This window comes from Denticeps clupeoides, chromosome 11, assembly GCF_900700375.1.
Source record: "Denticeps clupeoides chromosome 11, fDenClu1.1, whole genome shotgun sequence".
Classification (NCBI taxonomy): domain Eukaryota; kingdom Metazoa; phylum Chordata; class Actinopteri; order Clupeiformes; family Denticipitidae; genus Denticeps; species Denticeps clupeoides.
The window spans coordinates 9,548,047-9,570,899 of NC_041717.1; the positions used below are offsets into that span (position 1 = coordinate 9,548,047).

At 42.1% G+C, this 22,853-nt stretch overlaps 2 protein-coding genes across 5 annotated transcripts in view; one reads left to right on the forward strand and one right to left on the reverse strand.

The window, feature by feature from the left end:
- Positions 1 to 22,516, forward strand: part of LOC114799730 (uncharacterized) — a 29,819-nt gene extending 7,303 nt beyond the window's left edge. Inside the window, exons 2-19 of one of the 4 annotated variants that reach the window (XR_003751261.1) lie at positions 9,876 to 10,018; positions 10,443 to 10,496; positions 10,575 to 10,927; positions 11,475 to 11,600; positions 11,685 to 12,228; positions 12,732 to 13,048; positions 13,569 to 13,684; positions 13,886 to 14,073; positions 14,670 to 14,754; positions 14,871 to 15,029; positions 15,268 to 15,347; positions 16,338 to 16,630; positions 17,956 to 19,529; positions 20,655 to 20,891; positions 20,969 to 21,109; positions 21,187 to 21,312; positions 21,518 to 21,757; positions 22,048 to 22,516. Coding sequence is in view for 3 of the 4 variants with exons in the window: in XM_028996547.1 (XP_028852380.1) it covers positions 10,468 to 10,496; positions 10,575 to 10,927; positions 11,475 to 11,600; positions 11,685 to 12,228; positions 12,732 to 13,048; positions 13,569 to 13,684; positions 13,886 to 14,073; positions 14,670 to 14,754; positions 14,871 to 15,029; positions 15,268 to 15,347; positions 16,338 to 16,630; positions 17,956 to 19,529; positions 20,655 to 20,891; positions 20,969 to 21,109; positions 21,187 to 21,312; positions 21,518 to 21,652 (4,503 nt within the window). In the remaining variant the exon portion in view is untranslated. Of the gene's footprint in view, positions 1 to 9,875; positions 10,019 to 10,442; positions 10,497 to 10,574; positions 10,928 to 11,474; positions 11,601 to 11,684; positions 12,229 to 12,731; positions 13,049 to 13,568; positions 13,685 to 13,885; positions 14,074 to 14,669; positions 14,755 to 14,870; positions 15,030 to 15,267; positions 15,348 to 16,337; positions 16,631 to 17,955; positions 19,530 to 20,654; positions 20,892 to 20,968; positions 21,110 to 21,186; positions 21,313 to 21,517 lie in introns of all 4 variants that reach the window. The other 3 variants (XM_028996547.1, XM_028996548.1, XM_028996549.1) reach the window with 3 other exon arrangements.
- On the reverse strand, positions 368 to 3,366 carry gpsm1a (G protein signaling modulator 1a). The gene is made up of 3 exons (XM_028996551.1): positions 3,170 to 3,366; positions 2,070 to 2,435; positions 368 to 847 (listed from the first exon to the last, which is right to left on the reverse strand). Exons 2-3 carry the CDS (start codon positions 2,364 to 2,366, stop codon positions 647 to 649), a joined length of 498 nt encoding a protein of 165 aa, XP_028852384.1. The 5' UTR covers positions 2,367 to 2,435; positions 3,170 to 3,366; the 3' UTR covers positions 368 to 646.
- Positions 22,517 to 22,853: the final 337 nt, after the last annotated feature.

Sequence of the window (22,853 nt, forward strand, 5' to 3'; positions counted from 1 at the left end):
TTTTTTTTTTTTTTTGACTTCAAGTTGACTTTAAATCATCGCGACACCGCCTCGCATTTTTCCCCCCCTGTTGAATCGTGCACGATTGCGCCCTCTTCGATTACGGTACAAGGCACGCAGCGGAGACGATGCGATCTATCGATATATTTCATCTGCGCATTTCAGTACAGCAATCGTCAGTTAGTCACCGAGCAACACGAATGCGACGGGAGATTAATAAGATGCCACGCACGACGTTTGTATGCATGTGGTGTCAAGTTCGTAGGTAGAAGCTGGTCCACTGGTGCAGTCATCACCTCTACATGCCTCCATTTCTTGAAAAGTTAATTCTGTTATCATCAAACAATCACCACTGGCTTCTACATCATTGTGTTTAGATAATGCATACACACTGAAGGGATAGTGAACAATACAAAAGAAAAAACATTACTGTTCGTGTTGAAAAATGTAAAAATAAAAATAAAAATTACAACAGATTTTTTTTATCACAGAAAAAAATGTGTCTCTCTGTGCTGGAAAGCAACAGTAAAGCTTATTTTTGCTAAATTCTTTCCATTGACTGAATGCTCCAAAAATGTACAAAGATAACGGTTTTGATGGTGATAATATTGTGCCCAAGGCCCCAAAATGGGTGTGCTGGTTGGATTTAGTCTGTTTTATCAGGGGAGCTGGACATGGGGCTAGAGTTTGCTTCATCCTGTTTATCAGAGTAAAATGACACCCTCTGTTCATCCATTCGTTTGGCCTGAATCCTCTGAACCAAGCTGAAGAAGTCCTCATCTGGGTCTGATGTTGCTCCTGGAACAGACTCTGGCAGAGAACACCTCTGGTCATCAATTCTGGAAGACTGAAAAGACAGAGAGAAGACACTAAGAAAAGGGGTGGGGTGGAGGGTAACAAGGCAACTAGACAAACAGAAAGAAATTTGTCAATCTTGTGTCCTGTGAAACGTCAATGATAATGGAACATCATGTGCATCATGAATCAGCTGTGTATATGCCAATAACACACATTATCAGCAGCAACAACCAATTGTCAGTCAGATGTATACAAATCACATACAATAATGGAAACATGCAATTGCAGAGGGCGAAGGGACTGTACGTTCCACATGCAAATTCATATGTGTACTTGGGTGTACTTGCGATCAAGGATTTTGATCATTGGACACCTCAAATTCAGGATTAAAATAACCAGGCAATAGTCTCCTTATTGTTTCCCATTGACCAAAAATTCTCCTTTTTTGTGATCAGAGAGCACCTTACACGAGGTTACAAGCAAATAAAGAAGTGTGCATTGTTGACTGAGGGAGTTAGATGAAGAATCATTTAATCTACACATTTATAGGTGAGTTTAAAAAAAGGCTGGATGTTCTTTTTAGAATTCTATCATTTCTTACTGTTACCTATGCCTATCATCAGCATGAGTGCACTTATTGCACCTTTAAAAGAATCAGTCTTTTGCAGTTAGTGTGATGAATGTGATAATGTTGAATTTAGTTTCTCCAAAAGGGTTGGAGGTGGAGACTGTTTCTATAGAGAAAAAAATTATGTGGCAGACCATTTCTATAAATAAGCCATTTCCAGTCAATGTTGAACCCCTCTTGGTCTAGAGGCACCAACACCTTTCTAGAACATCATTGAACTACTTTGGCTAACAAACTTGATCAACTTTGTGACTGAGTCAGTGACATTCTGACTAATAGGGAAAAAAGATCTTGCTAGCAGTAGCACAATGTGGAAAATCGAGACCTTCTTAGTCTTGTTTTTTAAACACAAATACATCATATTATCCAGACTAGAGAAGAAGTGCCAAAAGGCAGACAAAAGACAACTGACAAACCTATTCCCAATTGGAAGTCCATGAGACAAGAGCTCACAAGAGAACTCACGAGAACTCATAACACTGAAAAAACAAACCCTGTTAGGGATGGATATGAAAATTTGAATTTTAATAGATAATAGCCAAATATAACCATATACTCTAACACACTGGCAAGTCGCCAGACACATCTCGCAACACTTGAGCATATTTGAGAGCATTGAGCTGTTTTAGGCATGTCATGGTACCTGATATTTGATAAGCATGTTGAAGAAGTCATCGCTCAGCTCCTGTGGACGGCATGCATCGCATAGATGGTGAACGTTCTGTTGACCTATCCAGATGGCCAGGCTGTCACCGACACTGGCCCTCTGGTCGTCTAGCCTGCGACTTTGAGAAGCCGCAATCATGTCAAAAAAATCCTCATTCTGCATTAGTGACATGCGGGACATGGCCTCAGACATCAGCTGGGGTTCGCGCTCTTGGGCGGCCTGCTTTGGCTGTCCATTCTCCAGAGGAGGTCTCTTGGAGCGGCGGTCATCCATACGGATGCTGTGAATCTTGCAGATGGGGTTGAGAAGGCCGTACTCATTAGGAGTGTGCTGGCTCACACCCTGAAAGAGAAGCAAAAAAGTTTACTTGAAAAATCACATACTAGCAGGCACCTCAAATGAAAAAAAAACATCACATATCCATTCAAGTTTGTTTCTGCTGCCCAGTGATATATTTTTGCTGATTGTGTGGTGGAAATTATTTAAATGAAATAAACTGTGAGCTTTTGCTAAATGCTAATTACAGAAAAGGTGGTTATGGAGTCTTGACTAATTAATACATTTCCCCTGTGTTTGTAGGGAATTAGGTTTATTTTAATGAGACAACCAAGGGACAGACCAAGCATATTGAAAATTCCGTTTAATAAGAAGTAGACCGTTGTCTCGGAATTTAGTATACACAAACTTGGTTGGTGACAATAGGGTCGTTCGGACCAGCAAACACAAAGATTTTCTTATAGTAACTGAGAAAAAATGAAAACAATAATGCAAAACCTTGAATTCTAAAGTCTTTATTTTCATTTTACACACATTATGAACATGAATCTTTATTTGCCGTGCTGAGTGTAATATGGTCAAAAATAACAAAACAAAATACAAATGGTTAAAATTATATATATCTTAATCCTCAGCGATAGATTCAAGTCGTAAATCTTTTTTGATTCTCCTGGGAGTATGCTTATCCACAGACATGTCCAGGGAGGCTCCCACAAGGGGGGCTTTCTCACGTAGCATCGAACCACCGGAGAAACAGCACAGCCAAGCATTGAAAATCTAAGTAGATATGGGTACCACACCTTACACTCCAGAGACCAGAACGTGTGTTACTGAACTTCAGCAAAGTCCACAGTTTAATTCCGCGTCGAGAAAAAGAGAAGCTTCATCATTCCCATGAAACGTGGTGTACCTCTCAAAACCAGCAACCCCAGGAGTGGGAGAGTGTCTGTTTTAGAGAAAAGGGAGAGAAAGAAAGGGGGAGAGAGCGAGAGAAGGGGCTAAGTTGCCCCTCTCAGCTTACATCATGGTTGCTATAGGAACTGGAAATCGGCTTCCAAATCTCGCCTCTGGTGTTCTCACACACACACACACACACACACACACACACACACATTCCCGCATTGTTGAGTTCCATTCATGGCCTCCCCGGGGATCAGTTGCCTCCCTCCTTTATGCACTGTCAGAACAATTAAAACTCATTGCTTTTCTGGACCAATGGTGATTTGGCCCTCTCTTTCTGAAAATTTTGTGCTGCCCATGAGTGAGGATTTGGGCTAGTTTGAGGCATTGTAGGGAGGGGCCAGCGAAGGGTGGATTTGGGAAAACCAAAGCAACTTGCCATGGCCTGGGGCCCTGACAGAATAAGTGGATGAATGCCGCTCTATTTAGATGGACCGTAAGGGACAGTTTTTCTCTCTAGGCCAGTGTGCCGAGGCAGCAGGCAGCTGGCAGCAGGCAGTTTTATGCTGCCACTGCTGGAATGTACAGATAGATAAATACATAGTAGCGTATGATTAGCAGGCATTAAATACATTTTTAAGACACTGGCAGTAGGCTCATGGTGAAGTTTCACATTGATTTTCACCAACCACACCATTATGATAGGTGATTTGAATTACCCTGTTACATTGGTACCTGATTGTGGTTGGCCAGATTTTGAAGAAAGGCAGGATTTTTGAAGTACATTTACATTTACATTTACAGCATTTAACACCCTTATTCAGACACCCTTATCCAGAGCGACTTACAGTCAGTTGTTGCAGGGACAGTCCCCCCCGGAGCAATTTAGGGTTACATACGACACTTCACCTGATCACTGGGAGGAGGGTTGGATTTCCTCGCAGTCATGTTGTTCTATGTGTCGAATTGTGCATAGAAGTCATTCAGAGCATCTGGTAGGGAGGGGTCACTGTCACAGGCAGAGGTTGTAGTCCTGTAGTTTGTGACGGCCTGAATCATCGCTGTCCTGGAAGTGGCTGTGGATTTTCTGCCTGAGTGCACATTTTGCTGCTCTAATGGTTTCAAGATGGTGGTAGTAGCCTAGTATCTGGTGGTAGTAGCCTAGTGGGTAACACACTCGCCTATGAACCAGAAGACCCAGGTTCAAATCCCACTTACTACCATTGTGTCCCTGAGCAAGACACTTAACCCTAAATTGCTCCAGGAGGGGACTTTCCCTGTAACTACTGATTGTAAGTCGCTCTGGATAAGGGCATCTGATAAATGCTGTAAATGTAAATGTAAGATGGTTCGGCCCTCACTAATCTTATGGCCACCTTGTCACCTTTCCTGAAGGCGGAGTCTCAAGCTTTGAGCAGCTCTGTACCTCTGCAGTCATCCACAGCTTTTTGTTTGGTCTTCTGGTGATGGACTATAATGTCATCAGTGCATTTGCTGATGTAGCTGTTCACTGATGTCGTGCACTCCTCCAAGTTGATGGTGTTGTCACCGTTGGTTGCAGCTTCCCTAAACATTAGCCAGTCAGTGCACTCAAGACAGTCTTGAAGAGCATAGATTGCTCTTGCTGGCCAGGTTCTCCCCTTCTTCAGAACTGGTTTTATGCATCTGACGAGCGGAATTAGTATAACTGTGATGTGGTCCAATTGGCATAGAAGGGGTCAGCGACGAGATCCAGGGCATTTTTCCTTCTCATCGCAAAGCCCACATTTTTATGGAATTTAGGGAGAACTGACTTGAGATTTTCAGGGTTGAAATCTCTGCCAACAACGAACAGTCCATCAGGGGGTACATTCGGCATATCGTACAGCACGCAGAGCGCCTCCTTCACATTAGTGCTGGGTGGAATGTACACTCCGATAATGAAAACTGAGGTGAGTTCCTGTGGTAAATAAAAAGGTCTGCATCTCACAGTCACAAACTCCACCAGTGGTGTACAGTAGCTGGAGACTAGCACAGAGTCCTGGCACCATTCCACGTTGATGTAAACACGCAAGCCGCCGCCACGGGTCTTACTGCACAGTGCTGCATTCCTGCCGGCACGAAACGCTAGTAAGCCCGTCCAGCTGAATGCCGGCGCCCGGAATTCTGTAGCTAAGCCACGTCTCTGTTAAAACGGAAACGCAGCAGTTTCCTATATTACCACTGGCTAGTCCACTGAAGTTTGATGTAGTCCAGTTTATTGTCCAGGGAGCAGACGCTAGATAATAGGATGAACGAGAGAGCCAGCCGGCTAGGATTAGCCGTAGCACAGACCTGTTTCCTGTGCTTCCGGTTTCCCACGTACTGCTTGCATTTCCCTTGGGCACCGGCACTAAACACAATCTACCTTTGATATGCACCACACAATTGTTAGTCCTACACAATCCTACAACAATCCCACAATCTCTTCTGCCTTTCTTGGTTCCAAGCTTGGTTCCAAGGTGGCCAATCAGTGATGGTTTCAGGTTCCTCCCGAGTTGTGCAATAGGTGGGCAATGTTTATTCATTTATAGTGAAGGTCAATAGGTAGTGGTAAGCAGCAACCTTTTGATCACCTTCTCCCTTTTACCAAACTGCCATCATGTGTCTGAAACCCGTCGCATTACCTGTCTCTTACAGGCTTAGGAGAACATATTCACATTTATATTTACAGCATTTATCAGACGCCTTTATCCAGAACGACTTACAATCAGTAGTTACAGGGACAGCCCCGCCTGGAGCAATTTAGGATTAAGTGTCTTGCTCAGGGACACAACGGTAGCAATTGGGATTTGAACCTGGGTCTTCTGGTTCATAGTCGAGTGTGTTACCCACTAGGCTACTACCACCCTATTTACGCTGCAGAGACTCAATTTCCAGCAACTTCATCTACCCTTTATTGAATTCTACCTATTAAACAAGATTGGTAGGTGGTCCCTGGAACTGCCAGTCTGCTGTTAGAAAGCTGACTTCATCTCTGCCCTCAGCAGAAACAAACTCTCCACTCCCTGGACTTCTTGGCATTAACCGAGACTTGGGTATCCCCTCATAATACAACTATACCTGCTGCTCTCTCTTTTGCCTATATTTTCTCCCACACTCCTAGGAAAACTGGCAGAAGTGTGGGTATTTGCCTCTTAGGATAATGGAATTGGTCCTTCACACCACTGCCTCTCATAAATCTTAAAATGTATATCTTTGAGTTCCATGCAGTCTCAGTTTCTTCTCCAGTGAACATCCTCACATATTGCCCTCCGGGTTCACTTGGAACCTTTCTTGATGAATTGGTCACTCTGCTCATCAATCTTCCCATAGACACCCCTTTAATTCTCCTAGGTGACTTCAACCTTACACATGACAAACTCCAGTCGTCTTGCCTTCTTCCTCTTCTTCTCACTGGCCAACAGCAGCAGCTCTTCCACACACAAATGAAGGAATATCCTAAACCTGGTCTTCAGTCATCCTTTTCCACCTACTAACCTTTCTTCCGCTCCACTTCACATCTCTGACCACGACTTCATGTCCTTTACCCTCACTCTACCTATCGACTACCATCTATCATTCTTTCAGTACAACCTTCACCCTTTCACCTTAACCTGTCTCACCCTCATCTGTATCTTCCTGGACTCTTTCATATCTCATTTCTCTTCTCTTAACCAGTGGAAGCAGTCACTAACACTCTCTTCTCCTCATTCTTCTTTTTCTATAGATCTCTGTCCTCTATCTTTCAAAATCAAAAGGACTTCTTCCCTTGCTCCCTGGCTATCTGACAGTACATCAGTCAAAGGGAATTAAGAGCATTGGAGAGTAAATGTAAGAAATCACAGCTTGACTAGGACCTGCTGCATTTTAAGAATCTCCTACTAAACTTCTCCAATAACTAAATGTCTGCTAAGCCTAATTTATACACAAATCTGGAATCCTGACAATAACACTCAAAAACTCATCTCTATGAACCTTCCAACTACCCATGCTCAGTCTTCCATAACAGCTAAAGATTTTGCCAGCTTTTTCACAGGGAAGGTTGAGCAAATCTGCCAGACATTTTCCACCACCACAACCCCTGCTGTACCCTCTGAAGATCCATTGACTGCCCTAGAACAATTTTCAATGATTAGATTAGATGAAGTCTAACAAAATCATATCAGGCAAACTACATGTACACTGGATCCAATCCCATCCACAATACTCAAAATAATGTCTCCTGACCTTATGCCCTTGATTTCTCACATCATAAATGGTTCAGTCATATCTGGTCATGTACCAGCTGTCTTTAAAACAACAGCATTCTTCCAATTCAAAAGAAACCCAACGCTAATTCTGCAGACATCAACAACTACTGACCAGTGTCTCTTCTCTCATCTCTTTGTGAAGTCCTTGCGAGCTGTGTCTACAATCAGCTACAACCTCCTAGGTACCAACCACTCTGGCTTCAGAGCAGGTCATTCTACTGAGACGACCCTTTTGACTGTTTCTGAAAGTCACTCTTCACTCTTACCAAGTCACTTGGAAAGGATCCACCACCACCTCATGTAGACTCTCCACTGACGTCCCTCAGGGCTCAGTACTTGGTCTTCTCCTTTACCCCTACTACATGAGATAACTTGGTGAGGTCATTTCCTCACATGGATGATCCCACCACTGCTATGCTGACAACACACAACTCATCTTCTCTTTTCCTCCCTCAGATGTACATTCTGCTTCCAAAAATCTCTGCATGTCTAACTGACATTTAATTTTGGATGGCAGTCCATCATCTAAAACTCCATCAGACCAAAACCGAACTAATATTCATTCCAGCAGATTCTTTACCACTTCTGCAAATGCACGCAACCTTGGAGTAACTATAGACAACCAATTCTCAACTCACATCACCAATCTTTCCCACTCATGTAGATTCCTTCTCTACAGATCAGATCCATCCATCCATTTCTATCAACACAGGACACCTAGATACTTGTTCAGGCCGTAGCAATCTCATGACTGGATTACTGTAAGTCCCTTCTAGCCGGTCTACCTCTGAATTGTCACGATCCGGTCCGAAATGGGGTTACTCCGGTCCGGGATTGTTCTCACCTGTGTTAATTGTATAAAGCTGCCCTGTTCGTTTCTGTTCGCTGTCAGGTCTTTAATGTTATGTTCCATGTTCACCAGTGTCCACGTCTTGGATGTCTCCCCTGTCTTGTGTTCCACAATTAAACCCCTGTTTCGTGATGTCAGGTGAAAGCAAACTGGCCCCAAGCCGTCTGCGCTGGACATCCGCCGCTCGTCCATCGTGAATACTGGACCAGTCATTCGTTCATTTATCATTCCTCACAGCTGTTCATCTAATCTTTTCTGGTTTTCGAATTGATTCCATTTGATTCCTCCTGTCCACTCGGACCATTTAAGACTCTGTGTTTGGACTTTCCTCCCTCCTTCATGGACTGCTTCGTCTGGCCTGCCAGGGGTCGTACCATAGGAGGGGGGATTCTGTCACAATCCGGTCCAAAATGGGGTTACTCCGGTCCGGGATCCGCCGCGTCATGCCCGCATGGACGTGACATGAATGTCATCCGGCCTTAACAAGTAATACAGAATACAGCAACACAATTGGTTTTCAACCTTTCTAAATTCTCTCATACCACCTCACTGCTATGCTCAGTCCACTGGTTCCCAGTAGCTGACCAATCCGCATCAGTTCTGAAGCTGGCCTACAAAGCCAAACATGGCACCATCCTACCTCACAGTCCTTATTGTATCTTGCACTGCACCTCACACTCTTTGACCTTCCAGTACTGCTTGCCTGGTCCCTTCACCGCTGAAGGTACGAGAAAGACACTTGTGTAGACTCTGCTCTGTCTTGACTCCTAAGTGGTGGAATGAGTATATGAGTGTTTTCACGGCAGCTCAATACCTTCTTCTGTAGAGAATACTTAGACTAACTTGTTACTTGTTATTCTCTAACTCATGCAAGAAAAACAGTTAAATAAAATGATTGTATTCATGATTTGAGTTCTAGTGAACCAGAACTGATTACTTCATTGATTGTAACATGAAAGCATGTTATAAGTCACCCTGGATAAGGGTGTCTGACAAATGCCATAAATGTAAATGTAAACCCAATATCTCATCAAAGTTGAGTGAATGCTTCCTGTTTTTTCTTTGACAAGCCACGTTCCACAACAGAAAAGGCTATTCACTGATAAGAGCAGAATAATGTGCCCTACCACCCTGCAAATTTAAGAATGGTTTGAGGAACACAGCAAGGACTGAAGAACTGTTCTTCAAATTCTACAGCTCTCAATCCAATCAAGCATCTGTTTGTGCCAGAGTCCCCTCAAACATCTAGTGGGAACCATTTTCAATATTGAATTTAAAGTGTTTGTTTTTTTTGTCAATGTGAAGCAAAGCAAGCACAACATATGGTACACACAATGAAATGTCTCATCAAACCATGGTATGGTTTGGGATTTGAACCTGCAGCCTTCGGTTATGAGTCTGCTTCCTTACCCACAAGGCCGTCACTGCCCACACCGCTTGAAAATGTCACATGCAATTCATGCAGCTCAAGCTTCTGCCTTTTGTTGTTCTCCTAATGTTCTCCAGGTGTTTCCATGGAAGCTTATCTGCTGCTACAGGACACACTGCAGTGTTACCAAGTACCAAGTGGTTCATGTCAACATATACTAGGCATGCTCTGCTGAAAGAGGTTTGGTTGTTGTTGTTAACAGTTATCTGCATATAAGAAGGTAGGTTTTATTTTCTAGCAACAATTTTGCAAATAATGTGGGTGTTTAGATTCAATAAAACGAGGGGCTATTACTTAGAGTGGAAATGTGGACCAATTACCTGAAATGCATTGACAACCAAACAATGTAATGCAATGCTTATTTACATCACAGCAACATCTAGGAGAATGTAACATGTAATTACTGTTGATGCTAAAGTAACTCACTAGTGGTACATGTGGTACAAGAGTGAGAGACACTGCTAGCTGGTTAACATTCTGAAAACCTGAATACAAGTGTCTTCCCATTCAATTTGAGATATTATTTTTAACTGCTTTTAATGTTGTAACCTAAAACTGTCTGACAAAGTCAACTAAATATCCACAGAGTTTCTGCAATGTCTCAAATTATTATCCTGTGTTTCCTCCTCGATACATGCACACAGTACCAGCACTACGCAACACTCAAAGATGAATGCAGATGTGTCAGGGGGGTACAGGTGAACATATGAATTATTCAGACACTCTTACTGGGGCACAATGTAAGCATAAAATTCACATCTTTCTTCTCTGAACAGGAGCAAAGCTGAGACTTGTGTTCTTTTAGAGGCTCCTGAGACCCGCCTCAATAAACCTGCTTCGTTTAAACAGCTGGCCAGACCTATGCCCAGCAAAACAAGCATAAATGCATCAGATGTGTGTCCGTCCAGGCGGCTTTCAGCTGAATGCAATTTCTTTCATCTGTCACCGGATTTGGTGAGACGCAGAGGGCTGCTAAAATGGGGCTCCCCTAATTCTAAGGCCTTGGAAAGACTGAAGCAAAAGATCCAAAAACAAAAGCAGGAGAGAAAAGTCAAAAGCTCAGAGACCGAAAGGCATCGAAGAGATCACGGAACCAGCAAAGTCTGCCGAGTTGCTGTGTCTCCAAAAGGTTAGTTCCAATGACTGCACTAGGTCTTATGTTCAAATCCAAAATGGTGAGCAGTGGGCAGCCATGACAGGTGCCCGGGGAGCAGTGTGTGGGGACAGTGCTTTGCTCTGTGGTACCATGGCGGTTTGGGACAATCTTCTGATGACAGGTCCATTTCCTTACCAGCTAGGCCAACCACTGCCAACCACCAATTAGACACCCACATTTACCAACAATTTAGTCACCAATTTTCCTAGTGGCCCCAGTCAGGAATTCAATTCTTTCAATTATTTCAGCTACAAGTTCCAAAATTACATAGCAATACATACAGAAGGTTCTCACAGATCTGTCAGCTTCTATCAATTATGTCTATAATCTCAAGAGCAAATAAATATATTAACAAAGGCCCTGAAAGCATGAAAAGGAATTGATTGCTGGGAATATTAAATCATGCCTCAAAAAAGGACACAATGCAGCTTTTCAAGCTGAATTCTAGTGCCATTGATGATTTGTCTGTGTTCATTGTTCTTTTGTTTGTACTAATGCATATTGTAATATTTTATTTCAGAGAGCCATTGTACATACATACTGGCCTGGCGCCATGCCCAGAGGCTTGTGAAGGAAGTTCTTGGCCCCAACAAGACACCCTTGACCAATCAGCTTGAGGAAACTAGCGTTCCTTTCACAAAAATAGGTGTGAGATCTCTCAAACACAAAAATGAGTTTTGCAGTGTTTTAAAAAATTAATCATGTGAATGTTTGTCCGCTGTTATGACAGATCAGATAAGGAAGTCATCTAAATCACTGGTTGAACAGGGAAGTCAGATCCATGGATCAGCTTCATGGACAAAATCCCAAAGTCTAGTGAAGACCACAGTTGACATCCAACCTTATCAGAAACAGACCTACACCCCACCAGCAACCAAACTTTCCCCTACTTCCAGAGTGAAACCCCATACATCTGTTTCTGATAGAGATAACATGTTTAAAGTGCCAAACAGAAAGCAAACCTTCTTTGTGAAAACCAAACCCAGGATATCTAACATCCCCCCAAGTCTCATTGATTTAGACATGTTGGCCCATGCACATGTTCAAGAGAACAACACAGTCATTGGAAGAAGACCCTCGCGACCAAAAAGATACAATGTGCAGGAAGTGCGTCAGTACATGGAACGCAAAATGAATGAATGGAGGAGGAAACAGCACAGCCTGAAGATTGAGGCTGAGGAGAAAGAGAAGAAAAAGAAGAACATTATGCAGGATGTGCTAAGGAAGCAGGAGGCCGCCCTACAGCAGCATAAAAAGGAGTCAAGGTCTGCAAGGTGATCAGGCCAGTTCACACAACTCATAAAGTAGTGTAAATTATTACAACTTTACTGATGATTTATAGTGAAAGTCACAAACTGTTCTTGATTTAGGAAAATAGAGGCTTAACTTCACATACTGACATTCAGCCTAAAACTATTATTAATAAATTGTGAATTAATGAATGACAAGGATTTTGTATTCAAATTTTATTCCAAAACTGCTCATTTAAGGTTAGACTTCTTGATTTGATTATTGCACAACATATAAGCACAAAATAATCATTGCCTTTATTCATTTGTCTTTAATATAATAGGTACAAGGTATTAAATTTATATTAAACCAATAATTTAGTGCAGTTAGTATGTTGCCAGGTGAGGGCAGTGTGCACTAACATTTTGCGCTGCCATTTTTCTGTGCAGCAGTTGAGACAGCGAATTAGATCTTTAACAACATGTAAAATAAGCAGGGAGCTGAATCATTTTTAGATTTTGTTTCATTGTTGGTTTGTTGATTTCAGAGCACCACCAAGAACTTCAGATGCTCAGTCTGAAGCTGCAGGTCTCCTGAGACTGGACTACCCAGCAAGGACCAACAACCTGAAAGGGGACCAAAAACCCCAATTGGAAGATCTGAGCACAACAATAGTCGTTCAAGATAAACTGACAGAGAATGAGGACATTAATCTGGGTGGTCCTCTTCAGATAGTTTCAGTCTCCTCAGAGTCCTTTGGCCTCAATAACAGTAGTGAACATGCACAAGTCACATCGCCTATTGAAAGGATTGTGGATGGAAAAGGTTGTAGTACGATTACAAAAAGAAAGGAAAAAATATTTGGTAGGTTAGTAATGGGACACACATGAACACATCTGACCATTTATGAGTTGAAACCATGTATTTCTAGTGTACAGATACAAAAATTAGGTCAATAGCTTTGTCTTAGTTCAAGGACAGCATCGTTCAGAGGAAGCAGACTATGAAGGTAGGGCCTTTGAAGACAACAGTCTTCACCAATTTTGTTCAGTGAGATGGCCTCATCTACAGATCATTTCTCCATTAGGTCCTGTTGGACCCTTCATAGACCCAGAAAAGAAGGATGCATTTGTGGGATGCTTTTAAAGGAGGGTTACAATGGTACAGCAGGTCTTGAACTGAGATTGTACCATGTGTTCTGCACAATGATTGGTCTGGGTTTCTAGGTTTGCCCTGTCTCTGCTCTCATCCTCATATATGATGTATATGGTCTGCATTGGCTCTTGGCTAACAATTTTATTTTAAATTGCATTGTGATAAATATTTTAATTTAGGAAATTTTTAATTTTAAGTTATGTGGTCACCCAAATATAAATTTTTGCAGATGCAGTCACACCCAGGGAACAGAGATGTGGGTCAGGGAGACCTCTGCCAGAGAGAAAGATCAGCAGCGCATCAGAGCAGAGCGACAGCTCAACTAGCACAGAATCAAACAGTAACGTGCGTCATGTGGCATGACAGTCAGATTTCAGCAGCTCAGGAAGCATAGTGCTGAATGCTTTTTATTTCAATGAATAGTAATAATAGTTGCCATAAATTTCACAATTATTACTTATTTTCAATATTTCACAGTCTGCATTCAGGCCAAGTAGTAAAAACTGTGTCTGAATGCATGTATTTATACTGGCCTGTGCTTTCCAGTGGAGTGAGCTAAGTGAGTTCTATGGCCAGAGGCAGCTCTACTGCCACCTCTCCTTGGCTCACGTCCAGCAGTTCCTCAGAGAGGAGGAGTTGCGTGCCAGGCAGTGCAGCGCCATCTTCAGGCTCAGGGAGGCGGCGGCATTAGAGAAGACTGAAGCAGAGCTGCAATGGTTAGATCATTGTGAAAGGTGAGTCTGCACCTCAGTAACAATCTGTGACTAAATAGAACATTTCCTTGTCTATTTATTACCATAACCATTATGCTTCGAATGAATTTCACAATTCAACTCAGCTAATAGAGAGCTGCACTCTGACTGTAGTGTCCTAGAAATTATGTGATCATGTGGTTCAGAGCAGCTGTTATAACACGCTTTTGAAGAAACTTCAAAGGACATTCCAGAAACATTTGTATGGTTGACAGCACTTTCCATAACCCAGAAAAACACAGTCTCTACATCCATCCATGTTCCAAACACATTTTATCAGGGCTGCGTGTCCCAGTCACCTTCCAGCACAGGACACCAGTGCAATGCAAGGTGAAAACACATACGTAGCTGACTGGGATTCACTCTAAATGCCATTTTAGCGGCACCAATTCCTCACATAGAACCTATGCAAACATACAAACTCATCAACAAAAACCAATTCACAAATTCAATTCAACCTCCAGTAGTATCTCCAGTGTATTAGGGAAACAATTGTAAAACATATTGAGTTTCCCCATCCCAAAACAACGAATAGAAGACCATCTTTGAAAGTATGACCTGTGTTTTATATTCCACAGGTCTTTAAGATCTGGCAATGCTGAGGCATTGGCTGATATCAGGAAGAAAAAAGAAAATGTTGTAAGCCAGTCGCTGCAAGAGCAGGTGACCGTGCAAGCAGGCTGATCTCAAATCATACATACAAACATGGACATATATATGCACATTTAAATGGGCAGTGCTCTACAACCTAAACCTGATGTTCTATTAAACCACCACAGGCAGAGATCCACCACTGGCGTAATATGTACAAATTAGGCAGACATCAGCGAAAACTGCTGTCACAACATCAGAAGAACATTCTGGACATTCGAAAAACAGCAGTGCGTCTCAAACTTGCTGTGCAAGAGCAGATTGCACCTGACCGTGAGAAAGAGCAGGTACTGCCGTACAAAATATGACTGGCCTTGATTGATGACCTTTTTCACTTCACTTGGACCAGACTAAGCCCCAGCTGCTGTAGCCAACAGCCCAAAAAACAAAGAAAGGAACATTAGCCAGGCATAAATCAGGATCACAGTTTAATTGGGGAGCCATGCGCCATGGATTAAGCTGAATTGAGACCCTGTAAACAAATCACAAGCTTCTGTCTCGTCCTTCTTGATTCTCTCTCTGCAGGAAGGAAAATTCTGTGCTGCGAAGCCTGGGCTAATAACAGAAATCAAAGGCAGGAATAAACGGCCCACAAAGGAGGAAAGGCAAGTGTCTGGCAAGGAACTGCAACCAAATAGAAGCCGCATCCTCTGGGGCTGGGCCTGAAACTGTTCTGGATTATCGTCTCTGCCAGTCATGTGCGGCAGCAGTGAGACTGCAGGAGCATGGAAGGCTGTATTGTATTGTATTGCTCAAGCTCTAGTGTCCAGGAACAGAAAAAAAATGAAATTATTAATAAATGAATTAATTAATTTAGCTGCAGCTGTCGTAACATAATAGACGACAGACAGGAAATATTGCATTTCTGCAGAATTTGGAGTTATTGTGCCTGTCCACAGCACTGGACAATGCAGCACTCTCAGTAATTACTCTGAAAGAGGGATGCAGAGAGAGAGAGAGAGAGAAAGAGAGGGAGGTCGAGAGAAGGAGGGGGTAGGAGGAGAGAGAGAGAGAGAGAGTGAGAGAGAGTGATTGGATAGAACGTGCCGGAAGCTAGTGAGCTGTAAGGGGAAGGATACATTTTGAGAGAGCCTGGCGGAGGCGAGCGATGGAGGCGCACGCGGCACCGCACGCTCTGGTCTGCCTCCGAGGTGCTCTGGTGGGACCACAAGTTGAAAGAATCCTGGGTGTGGCCACAGCCTCCCACAGGGGAGTGATACAGAGACGGCTCAGACTCGGAGCCTGAGCCACTGTATCTCAGAACTGATACGGCATCACCAGTATGCCAGTCATGAGCAGGCCGGGGTAGGTGGAGGACATTTTTCATTATTCTCTGCATGCACTGCTGATGCTTTACAGGGGGCGTCTGTTTGATGTATAATGAGGACTCAACAGAATGAGTCCACTGGGACCGCATAAGAGCTCAGCACATTTGTGAGGATCGTTGTGTTTTCTTTCATCCGAGGCAATGAATCTCATTTAAATGAGACACTCAGACCATTCTGTCTGGGTTGTAATTGCAGGATCTCAAAGTTTCTGTGTGCAGTTGAGAAAGAACTCTTCACTGTGCTTTTTCATCTTTTTTTATGGGTCAGCTTTTTAAACAAGGCAGGTTTGAGAAGGCTCCTGACATCTGATGATGTGTGGACATTTGGAAGGAAGAGGCAAAGTGTGGATAACCAGGCCACACTGCAGACCCCAGAGGCGGACGAAATGACCGGTCCAGACCCCTCCATCACTAATCCCCCCTCTTCAACACAAAACCAGCCTGCTCTACATGGCATGAGGGATGAGAGGCACGTGGAAGCTGAGGATGAAAACGTCCCTGATAGCGCTGTTCCTGCGAGAAAAGCCGAGCCCAAACTCTGGGGTATGTGCAGTGCTGCAGGTGAATGCAGAAAAATCCAGTATCTGTTCTATGTTTTAAAGAAACACCTAATGATTGTGAGAAAAGTTTGTTCTGAGGAGCACCAACAGTTGTGTTGTAAGTTCTAAGACCCAAAATGAACACATTGGGTTGTGAATATTTAAACAGCGTTAGTGCTGTAGGTTTTTGATCGAGGTGTGGGTTAAGTCGACAATGTAGGTCATATGTAGACAAAAGGGTCTGGCATGTTTACCAGTGTCAAATTTAACATATCTTTGTTTTTTTTAGTAATTTCAGTAATTAGCACTAGCTGAAATAAACAGATACAAACGAGAAAAAAATGCTTGCTATATAGCCACATTTTGGAGAGAAGAATCTACGTACCCACAACGGCCTTTTGGCTGGTGTGTAATTATTTCCATTTTTATAGACAACGTTTAAAATGTGAGGAGCCAATCGGGGATGACTGACATCTTTTTACACACCCTGCTTCCTTTTAAGCTGATTTAAGACCAGTCGTGTCAATACGTCACACACGTCCAGGTGTAGTTCAGCGATCATCTCCGCCCTTCCGCCACCATTTCCCTTGTACATAATACGGGCTTGTGTTCACCAAACAACTGTAATGATCGGCAGACTAGTGAACATGACGCTCTGCTAAGTCTACAGCATATTGGATTAAGACACTGATCAAGATACTGATTGAGTGATCACACAGTTCTGTATGTGAGACCTAGAATAGTGTGGCATCTTTTCTTCTGGGCCTTACCTTTATCAAGTTAAAACAGGGGCTGTAATGTCAAGACACAACTATTTTTCTTGGAAATAAACTCATATAACGGACAAGAATGGGCTAGCTTGCTAGTTAGCAGTAGCTTGGTCGAGATGTGAGAGTTGTCATCACTTCCTTTTTCTAGATAACATGGAAGGCCTGTTAAGTCTAATATAGTGATATTACAGCAAAGGGAAGTTAAATATTAAAATATTTTTCTAATAAAGCTTGCATTATTTTAGCTCAAGTTCAATAAAACATGCTGTTCATCCTGTTTCAGGATCTTGATTTCCTTCATGTTTTTGCTGAATCATAGTTATTGCTCAGTATCCATCCTTCCATCGAAACAAGATGCTACACACTTTTTCAGCTATTGTCTGCTTTCTCAAATCTATGGCATTTAAATGCATTACTCTGGCCAGATATTTTTTTAAAGACAGTAAATAAGTATAATGGGGTATCATTATAAATTATTTCCTACATGAATGGGTGGATGAAGGAACGGGTAATCATTTGTTGTCATTTACTGTGTATTGCTTGTATTTTCTTTGTAATATGCAATTTTACTCTACAGAGCACAAGGTGGAGGTCATAATCCCAATCCACAGTAATGACAAGGAAAAAAACCCACAGTATGCCCAGAACACGGGATCCTTTACTCCTCCCCATAAACGATCAACCTCTGTGTCTGAAAGGATTAAACTTAAACAGGGACCTGCACTTTCATCAGACATCAAGGATGACAACGATCACCTTATCTTGGGTGACAATTTGAAGGAAATGACAGTAAAACCCTCCTATGATCTGGCAGATTTGAAAACAGACTGCTACACAGCAAAGACTGGTACAGAGACTCAAAACCACATACAAATAAATAATAATCATGACAACAGACTCACATATGATGACAGACAGAAAGAAAAAGATGCCACCAAAACAGATCCTGGTGTCACGTGTCAGGTGATATGGCCAAATACACAGATGTGCATTCCAAAACCTGAAAAAGGTGGACATGTGATATTAGATGTACGTGGTGGTGATATGAAGCTTCATAAGAACCAATCTTCCATTAGCAGCCTGTCAGGAACTGAATCGCTCTCTTTCAGCAGTGAAGATCTGCTGTCTTCTGAAGACGAGAAGGATGTTCATAATGAAAACAGAGTGACACGCTCATCGGGTTATGCTCTGTGTGGGTGGGAGCCAACCACTGTGCAGTACAATGAAAATGTGACTCATTCAAAAGATCAAATCCAATTAGAACCAACACTTTCAGAGATTCTGTCTCCTGTTGATGAGGTTCTGTCCTATGGCAGCTCTGAGCTTCCTCCATCAGTGAAAGGCTTCCTGGGTTCAGGATCTGGTAGCCACAGCCTGCCTCCCGCCCCACCTGCATACGAAATTATCACATGGACAAGCGAAGAAGACCTTCCAGCTCCACCTAAAGAACTGACCATTTGTCCAGTGGATGACCCATCCATCACGAGTGAAAAGCTCCCACCATTGCCCTCTGACTTAAGCAAAGACACTCACTTTCAAGATCCTCAACATGTCGACAAATGTGATGACAATGAGAATACAGACCTTCTGGCCAAAGACAATCAAGAAGATGACTGTTCCGAGCACATAAGCTTGCTTCCAGAAAATGAAAAAAACATCAGCACAGATCCACTGGCCTCATTTAAGATTGGAGACAGGGTTCTGGTGTACCGGTCCAAGCCTGGGGTTCTGAAGTACAAAGGAGAAACCACTTTTGCCAGTGGTGTGTGGGCAGGGGTGGCCCTGGACCTCCGAAATGGAAACCACAATGGCACGTTCAAGGGAGTTCAGTACTTTAAATGTGACGAGAACTGTGGCGTGCTGGTCAAGGCCGAGGACGTTTCTTACTTGCACAGAGATCAAGGCACTGATTTGGACACAGGGGTAGATGAGGATCCCTTTTCGGACGAGGAACCTCCAAGAGGAGGACAAAGCAAAGGCCAACATCCTGAGAGAAAGATGAAAGCGACTGAAGAAAAGAATCAGGAACCTTCAAGATATGGTCATCCAGATCCTAAACACAAAGATAAAGATGAGCTACAGAAAGATGCATTACAAAATTATAACACCTATAAATCAAGCGGCTCAGTGTCCCATCAGCTGTCTTCCTCAGTATGTTTGTTTTTATTGTTTACCCAGTTACCTCTAATGTTTGTTTGATAAAAAACACAATCTGTATGTTTTTATAATATATATATATATATATAAAATTATATTATGATATATATATCACATCATTTTTTCCACATTTTGTTATTTTACAGCCTTATTACAAAAGTTGTTTCCCACGGAATTCTTCACACAATACTCAATAAGGACAATGTGAAAAACGTTTACTTGGTGTTTTGGCAAATTTCTTTAAAAAAAAAAAAACTAGGAATCACATGTACATAAAAATTCACAGCCTTTGCTCAATATTTTGTCGATGCCCCTTTGCCAGCAATTACAGCCTCAAGTATTTTTGAATATGATGCCACAAGCATGGTACACCAAACCTTGGCCAGTTTGGCCCATTCCTCTTTCCAGCACCTCTCAAGCTCCATCAAGTTGGATGGGAAGTGTTGGTGGATAGCCACTTTAAGATCTCTCCAGCTCTCTTCAGTCGGATTCAAGTCTGGGCTCTGGCTGGGCCACTCAAGGACATCTTCTCCCCTGATCACTCAGTTTAGGTGGCCAGCCAGTCCTGGTGGTTTTGAACTTCTTCCACTTATGGATGATGAACTTATGGATGACCGCCACTGCGGTCATTAAGACCTTCAAAGCAGCAGATTTTCTGTAACTTTCCTCAGAGATGCGCTACAGACAATTCCTTTGTCTTTATGCTTGGTTTGTGCACCTGACATGAGCTGTTAGCTGTGGGACTGTATATAGACAGGTGTGTGTCTTTCCAAATCATGTCCAGTCATGTGTTTTCTCCACAGGTGGACTCCAATTAAGCTGCAGAAACATCTCAAGGATGTTCAGGGGAAGCAGGAGGCACCTGAGCTCAGTTTTGAGCTTCATGGCAAAGGCTGAGAATACTTATGTACATGTGCTTTCTCAGATTTTTTATTCTTAATAAATTGTACATTGTACAGTTATTTTTATAACTTTATGTTGTTATGCAGCAGACTATTATTATGATGTTAATATGTATATGTAATATGAAGGATATGTATGAAAGATATATAAAAGAATATCTTCAACTGCAATATGTTAATTAGACTGTATGAGTCTTAATATCTCTCTTATTTTCAGGATTTGAAGAAAATTGAGGATAAATATAGGCCATTTTTTATTGATCAATGGCAGTATGATTTTCAGCTCAAACCGCCACCCAAGGTTCATGTCCAGCCACATGATTGTGACATTTTGTATAGACTGATCGATGCTGCAGTAGAGGCATTGTGTCTTAAAGATAAAGGAGGTGAACTTAACAACTGTGAAGTACCCAGTTACTTAGCTGATGATGAAAGTCGCAGAAGTTACAGAGAGGTTAGTAAAATGAATCCATTTATAAAGTACATTATCAGCATAAGACTGTATGCTTGCTTTTGTTTTTTCTTTTTCAGGTTTTCTTTGATTTAACCCGTGATATACTTAATGATATGCTTACTGGTTTCCTGAAAACCAGCGACTGCTGTTGGACAACCACAGATACGTCTCCAGTCTCAACTCTGCAATCAGGTAGACTCACAATGACAGATATTAAGGTACGGCTCTGAAATAAAATAAGTTTTGACCAAATGTACCTTTTTATTCACTTTAACATTATTTATTATTTTCCTAGACCTTAGTCAAAAAAGAAGTAAAAAAACTGCTCAGTTTGGAGCGAACCGACCAGCAGATGCAAGACATGCTGCAGGGCCTATGCAAGTACTGGTATGCCAAGAGGGATAGGGTGGACCACATACTGGTTTGTGAAATGAATTTTCACATTTACATACTAAATAGATGCAGTATAGTCTATTAACTTCGTAACAACCCAGAAAACGGCAGAAGACACGATTGTCCTTTATTGTCCTATCATTCACTAAATGGGAATTCACTTCATTCATTTGTGCATTTTATATAGGCTATCACAAATTTCTACTTGTTTATGATGTTTCTAAATTTCTTAGATTCAAGAACTTCAAAACGAGGAGAAGCAATGGACAGATTACATCAAGGACCAGAGAGCAGTGAAGATGAAACTGACTGAAGATATTTTCAACTATTTGTTGGATGATACTATCTCCATTCTCAACACCATCTAGGCTACCGATAAACTGATTAATTTAACCTTGGCTGTTCTGAACATGCACAGGGGATGCATGTGGGTGAAATACATTGAGGATCAAATGTTGAAGTGATCATCTCAGGTACTGGTTGACCTCTTAATGCACTTTGATTATCATTTTGATTATATTATTTAATAATTATTATGTATTGTGAAGCAAATTGCATATACATTTTCTCCTGGGGAAAATAATGATCAAGACGTAGTGACCAGTGACCAAAAAGTAGTGACCAGATAATCCTTGTCAGGGGACTTGCCCACTGGAATACTTTGCAAGTGGACTGATAGATGCATGGCTCCTGTGTGTGGTAAAGGGCCATTACTTGTCTCAATTTGGGATTCTCTGGATTCTGGATTCTCTTGAAACTGCAGCTTCGGAACATGTGATGTCTGTATGCCTGCCTGGATTCTTCACAGAGAGGAAAATAAGGATGCAACTGAAACAATAGTAGCCTAGTGGGTAACACACTCGCCTATGAACCAGAAGACCCAGGTTCCCACCCCACTTACTACCTTTGTGTCCCTGAGCAAGACACTTAACCCTGAGTGTCTCCAGGGGGACTGTCCCTGTAAATAATGATTGTAAGGAACTCTGGAAAAAGGCGTCTGACAAATTCCATAAATGTAAATTCTGAATTGAAGTTGTTTGGCAAATTTTGAGTGCTGTCAGATTTAGACTAAAATACGCAGATGCTGATTATAATGTATGTCCTGACAAGGATTATCTGGTTACACAACTTTTGGGAAAAAAATTGTTTTAGTCTGCGTCAGGAATCATTATTGCATAACTGATTGCATACACAATGATAAAGAAATAATCTACATTTTTTTCTAACTGTGAAAAAATGTTTATATCATAAAATCTGTTTAATGTTTTTTTTTTCATTTCAAAGACTATTGGTCTAACACTTGTCATTATCTCATTAAACATGGGGGGGGGGGTCCTTTGAAACGTTATTAATAATAGTATATTCAAAACAGCTATTTTAAACATAGACCATCAATAAAGAAAAACTGTTACAGATGTTTATTATTTTATTGTATTATTGCGCACGTTCCATTTTCTTTGACATCGGCCAGCTTGTAGATTCACGGCTTGTGCACTCTGTGCCAAATTCGGCGCCATGTCACGTGCTTTGGGCTTCGAGAGAGGAAGTCTGCGTCTTCCCTGCGCATAC